Source organism: Triticum aestivum, chromosome 3B (genome assembly GCF_018294505.1).
Source record: "Triticum aestivum cultivar Chinese Spring chromosome 3B, IWGSC CS RefSeq v2.1, whole genome shotgun sequence".
Lineage (NCBI taxonomy): Eukaryota > Viridiplantae > Streptophyta > Magnoliopsida > Poales > Poaceae > Triticum > Triticum aestivum.
In genome coordinates, this window is record NC_057801.1 from 751,697,727 (window position 1) to 751,703,956 (window position 6,230).

General features: G+C 42.2%; 1 protein-coding gene across 2 annotated transcripts; it reads right to left on the reverse strand.

Annotated features, from left to right (window-relative positions):
- Positions 1 to 3,219: 3,219 nt before the first annotated feature.
- On the reverse strand, positions 3,220 to 4,989 carry LOC123072198 (F-box protein At5g07610). Of its 2 annotated transcripts, XM_044495765.1 has the most exons (3): positions 4,830 to 4,989; positions 4,041 to 4,745; positions 3,220 to 3,890 (listed from the first exon to the last, which is right to left on the reverse strand). In XM_044495765.1, exons 2-3 carry the CDS (start codon positions 4,740 to 4,742, stop codon positions 3,519 to 3,521), a joined length of 1,074 nt encoding a protein of 357 aa, XP_044351700.1. In that variant the 5' UTR covers positions 4,743 to 4,745; positions 4,830 to 4,989; the 3' UTR covers positions 3,220 to 3,518. The 2 variants fall into 2 exon arrangements, with proteins under 2 accessions (XP_044351700.1, XP_044351699.1); XM_044495764.1 differs by having other exon boundaries at positions 3,220 to 4,745.
- Between the last annotated feature and the right edge of the window lie 1,241 nt (positions 4,990 to 6,230).

Sequence of the window (6,230 nt, forward strand, 5' to 3'; positions counted from 1 at the left end):
ACCCCCTGGTAACCCCATGTGGAGGTCACACACGACCGTTCGGGCCTGGCACGTGGCTACTTGCTAGGGAGCGCTTGCTCAGGAGGATGAAGAATGTCGCTCGGGAGTCAGGAGGAGATTACAGTTGTCTTTTCCCTGGGTATTTTTCTTGTTTTCTTGTGTATAGGTTGCACCGGGAGTATGGGTTGTACTGTGCGTGGAGTACAAGTTGCACATTCAAAGCACCACATGTTGTATTGTCATGCGAAGTACAATTTGTGTTGGAAGTACAGAGATTGCACCCTGCAAGAGTACATGTTAAGTAAAAGTTGTACTGTGCGGGGAGTATCAGTTGCACTATGCGGGGATATGTTGTGCATGGGGAGTACACATATGTTATCTACGGGAGTACATGTATGGTTCAGGAGCACAAGGTTGTAATGACTGGGAGCATAAGTTGCGTCCATAAAAAAATCCGTCGAAGCTTATCAACATACGATCTAGTTTTGTAGATATCAAAGATATTTCCAACCCTTATAAAAACAATAAAAGGACAACACGCAAACAAAAAGAGGAGCACACCTTAGCATAGACCACACAGTCGTCAGAAAGGGAAGGACATATATAATCCATTCAGTCATGTTTGCTGAAGATTAGAGGCCTAGTCATTCATTCATCATTCTCATTGTCGTAGCCATGTGATTTCCATTTTACCGGATGCGAGGACCATTGAACTGAACCACATTTACACTTCCATCCTTTTATTAAAATATAGTAGTATACAACGACCATCTAATTGGATGTGAATTCGTAATATTTCATTGTACTAAAAGTATGGTCAAGATTTGTGCCTTGTAAGTATTTAATGCACACTCACCATACGAACCTCCAATCTTATTCTCTAAATATTAGGGATCCACACTTCCTTCAATATTAGCTCGATATATATCTATCAAGTTGTCATGGGTCTTCTTCCTATGGCCTCCGGCTTACATCATCTTTCAAATATCGAGACTTAGCAGGAAGAGGAAGCAATTACACTTTAACCTAGGAGTTAGACACACATAGCGTGTTTGGAATAGTACTATAGTAGGCATCTAAGAATATGTTCATTCACGTGTTCTTAAGGGTTGTGTAACCGACCTAATTACGATCATCATGGCAGGCACAGCACCTAGACAGAAGATATCTGCTACAAGAGGCATAGTTTACGAAGAGAAAATAGGGATGCACGTTGAGAAGACTAGAATCAGACGCGCTCCTTTCCACGTCGTTTTCTCTGGAGAATTTTTCATTTATTATTTTGGAGCTTCATACTCCTCTATTGTACATTTTTCTATCGGCTGTTGTTACCTGCATTTTTTACATCTTTTATTTTCTTTCAATCTTTGTAGGGCACGTCTTTTTGTTGAGCAAAACTGAACGACAAAACCAAGTTGCCAACACAGAAAGAAAGAAAGAAAGCCCATGTATGTGAATTAAGCCGGCCAAAATAAAAATGGCACAAAAACAAAAAGTCTACCATTCATTAGATTAGAGCATAGTGTATCTAATTTGAAGGGCACGTCTGAAGTTCCCATTTCAAGAGGCAATTGACTTTACCAGTGAGAATAGTAACAGTCCAAATAAAATGGAAATCTTCTTAGTATCCAATTTAAAAAATGGCGTAAGGAAGATCCACACCCACTCTATTGCTCAACCAATAGATGATCTACCAATGCAAGAGGGCTAGGCCTGCATCACTGCACACATTGGTAGGACACAACAGTAACAGGCCACTCATAATACGAAATTCTAAAAAATAGAGCAGGCACCATACAATGTTCACAGGCACAAACAACCACTGCTATTACTAGTTTAAACCTGATCAACTCCTTGGGGCTTCTTAAGGGTCACTTGCAGCAGAGCTAAGTTTGGCACTGGCAAAATAAAATAGGGTAATCCACGAACAGAATTGTTGACTGGTGTCATACAAGAATACTTACTAGGTGTTTAACACTTCAGTATATTCCCCACTTGCTTACCAAAAGTCTCCTAATTCAGGTGGATCCAATCATCCAACAAGATGTCATATTGGAATAACTGAATTATGCAATTAAATAATAAGTCTTACAAGAGATGACATAAATCCAGTTCAAACTTCACAAAACTATACATCCTTAACAACATTATCTAATTCCAAAAGAAATACTTACGGATAGATTATTTCATTCTTGACTGGAGATTAACAAAAGCTCCCAGCCCATATTGTTAAAAATACCGGATTCAAACATTATTGGCATGACAAAGCAAGAGGTCCAAATGCAAGAGTTGCAACACATATAATATATTCTCCAAGAGAGAAATAAGCAGAGACCATAATTTAATGGTTCAACAATATCCATGATTAAAGTAACAGGGTATTAGTACAGATGATCGAGCATTAAAGCCAGCCCTTTCCAATAAAAAAGGCAGGTAAGCAACTCAGGGATTTACAATACAAGGTCAACATGTTTAGTAGGGACATATGAAAATTAATTTCCACTATTTATTATGAAAGTGCATAAATGTCATTTTAGTAGTTTCGGCTAGTCAAGGTGACTAACACATCGAACACAACAGAATAGACAAGTTATAATACGATTCTTGAAAAAAGTGGAGGTACGATACAAAGTTCACACACATAACTAAATAACTAGCTAAGAACACCACTGCTGCTGCTTGCTCAAACCTGAAGTGAATCATCTTCAAGTCCTTCAGGCTTAATTAGTGCCACTTACAGCAGACCTAAATTAGGCACAAATGACAGAATTGGCATACAATAATATTAGTTATTTAACACTTCAATATAGTCCCCACAAGTTCCACGTTTATGATAGCTATCTTTCAGCATTTTTAAAACTAACATACAGAGAAGGCAGTTACTACCAAAAGTCTTCTACTTCAGATGGATCCGATCATTCCCTATATATGTGAATATCTCATACTGAATTATGCAATTGAATAAAAAATCTTGCAAGAAATGACATAGACGAAATTCCAACTTCAGAAACTATATAACTCAACAACATTACCTAATTCCAAGAGAAATACTTTACACATTGATCATTTTTCACTATTGAATGGAGATAAAAAAACGCTTCCAGACCACATTGTAATTTGTAAAAACGATGGAATCCAAACATTCAGTAGCATGACAAAGGCAAGAGGAGATCCAAATGCAAAGGTTGCAACACATATAATTATTCTCAAAGAAAGAAATAAGCAAAGACCAGAATTTGGATATAGAAGACATTAATAATGGTTCAGCAGAATGATCATAACATCCATAATTAAAGTAGCGGGCTGCTAACTGCCATGAATATATAAAAGTACACAATCACAAGCTCAGTTACGCACTTAACTGCAATAGTCAGGACATGAGTGTGCTCAAGCACCAACAAAAACTATCAGAACTTCATAAACAGCTACCGAAACCACTGCTGCCCGAATTCAAGACCAAACTCCAATATCATTAGAAAGATGGAGAATTGTGAAGCTGCAGTACACAAGAAAGAGATTTAGTGTTCATCTGCCAATGACTCTGAGAACAAGGGGACATGTGGATAAAAAGGAGGAGCCTTTTTGCCGCATTCAGGCCACCATTGCCATTCAAGCTTACACTCAGAGCCAAGTTGACGTATAAAACACAGCTTTCTAGAATCCATGTCGTATGACATTAGTGTCTTCTCAACTCCACCGACTATAAAAACCAAACTGTGTTCCGGATGGATAGAAATAACCTCATAATTATTCACATACGATGAATACTTTGTTCTGAATAACTGCAAGTGGCTCACATTGTGCTTCAAAGTCCATTTTCCTGTAACGTAGTCCTCAAGAACCCAGATTGATAGTTTAGAACCATCAGAATCAGCAAAATACAACCGTCCCTGTGATGGAAATATGCCACCGATACAATCAGCATAGTAAGGTAGCTCAGGAACATCAATGAGCCACCAATTAGCTCCTTCCACATCAACAGCTACTATACATTCAAATAAGTTAGCCAAATGCAAGATCCCATTAAAAAATGTGCTTACTGAATTCTTGGGTATCGAAAAGCGACCATGCTCAACTGTTTGATATTTCCAAGCTCCAGCTTTGGATGAGTATATTGCTAGTGTTTCGATGCGTCCACAGCAATCGCCATCAAGCTCGTCCTCAGATATACCCCATGACTCCTCATCTATGAACTCGAATACATGGAAGTGGGAAGAAACGGCCGGGTCGAATCCCAGGCGAGCGACGCTCACCATGCTGGACCAGTCAGTGGCAGGCACGGCCACCCATTTCTGAGTAGTGGGATTGCACACCACATAATCCAATGTCTTGGGATCAGTCACCTTCCAGCAGCGGCAGAGGAGGAGGCCATTGCAGCTGTCCAAGATGTCAAGGCTCTCGCAATTGGGCAGGAAAGACAGCGAGGGGTCGACGAGAGGATAGCGTTGCCGTGACAGATTGGTAAAATAACGAGCCTTCTTGGGAGAGCGGAATTCGTTGTAACCTTCGTAGAAGAAGCCGACGATGGACTGCGGCATCTTGTTTCGGCACTGGTAGGAGATGAGGTCGCGCCAGCGCGTGGAGACGCATTTGCAGCAGCAGGTGGACTTGTACGGCACGCGCGAGATGATATCGGCGAGGATGTCGTCGGTGAGCTTGGACACCGGGCTCCCCTTCAGGCGCTTCTTCTTCTTCTTCTTGGAGTCCCTCGCCATGGCCGTCCGTGGAGATGAGGAGCTCATAGTCTGCGCAGATCGGGAGAAGGAGGGGAAAAGATTAGAGATCCATCCCGGGTGCGAGGGGGGAGCGTGAGGGATGAGAGGGTCTACCAGGTGGTTGCTGCGCGAGCGGCGAAGCGATGAGCGTCGAGAGCTTCAGCTGCGCCGGCGAGCGCGGCTGCGAGATGCGAGATGCGGCGGCGGAGCTGGGAAGTGAAGTGGAGACGACGAGGGAAGTGAAGTGCAGGGTTGGGCCGTGTGACCTTCTCTTTTACTTTTTGCTGGAGCGGGCCGCGCGCAGTCCAACGGGCCTGTACATCCTCTAGAAAATAAATTTGAACATGAGAAAATTGCATCCTTACTCTCTCTCAAAAAAAAAAGAGAAAATTGCATCCTTTCGCTAAAAATAAAAATAAAAAGATACTTGAACATGGAACGAATGTGTTGCGTCCTTAGCCACCGTCGACCACAACGTGAAATACAATTTTTGGCTTCTCCTCCTCTTCGAGATCTCTTTTCTACCATAAACTTTTTTGGCAGGTTTACACTTTGCATTTCCATGTGATGTTCGTGCTTGTAGCGGTCGGTGCTCCCGTCTCACTCAATCTCATGGACACCTCGCTCGTGCATGCTCACTCGTCGGCACCCCATACTGTTACTAACGCTATGAGAGTTGTGGAAGCATAGAAATGTAGTTGTGTTTGATGGTGCTTCGTCATCGACGGGTAGCCTCATGCAGAAATTGAAGCGGAAGGACGGATTTGGTCGATGTCCGGTCTCATGAAAGGAAACATGGATTTTGTGTTTGCCGGTTTAGCTAGGTGGATTGGTGGCGAGGAGTAGTTGGGTGGTACTAAGTGGTGTGGAGTTGTATATACGGTTGTGAGATATCACACCACTTGTAAATGACCGGTGGAGGCTTCTAGGCCTTTTCTTCTTTAATATATGATATGCACACTTGTGTATATTCGTGAAAAAAAAACTCGTCGGCACCATCAAGTCGCCCAATAGGGGCCGTTCGGTTTGGATATGAAAAACCCATAGAAATGTAACTCGGTGAAGGAATAGCAGATGAATGAGATGTCAAAACGGAGGAATAAAAGCTTGAGGAAGATTTAGGATATGGACGTTCGGAGTGTTGGTATAGTAAACAAAGGAAATGGATAGATGTTTGTGATACAGTACGAAACTGGGACCCATGAGTGCAAATAAACTAGAGATTTTATCCCATGCATGTGACAGATGTGGGTCCGGAGATAAAGGCTACAGAGGCAAGATCATTGTGAGAGCTCACGTATCCTACATTTTGCCTCGGACTTCCGCCCAAAAAAAAGCTTGCCGTGGATGTTTTCTTTCCCGTGAAAGTAGAGGGTACAGAAACTTTCCCAACGGCGCTTCTGGTAAGCTTTCCTCTGTTTTCAGTTCATGTGAATTTCCTCCAAAAATCCTCCATACCGAACGTGCCCCTAGGGTTGCTCAAAAATCAAAATCCATGCATGAGACCACGTCCAC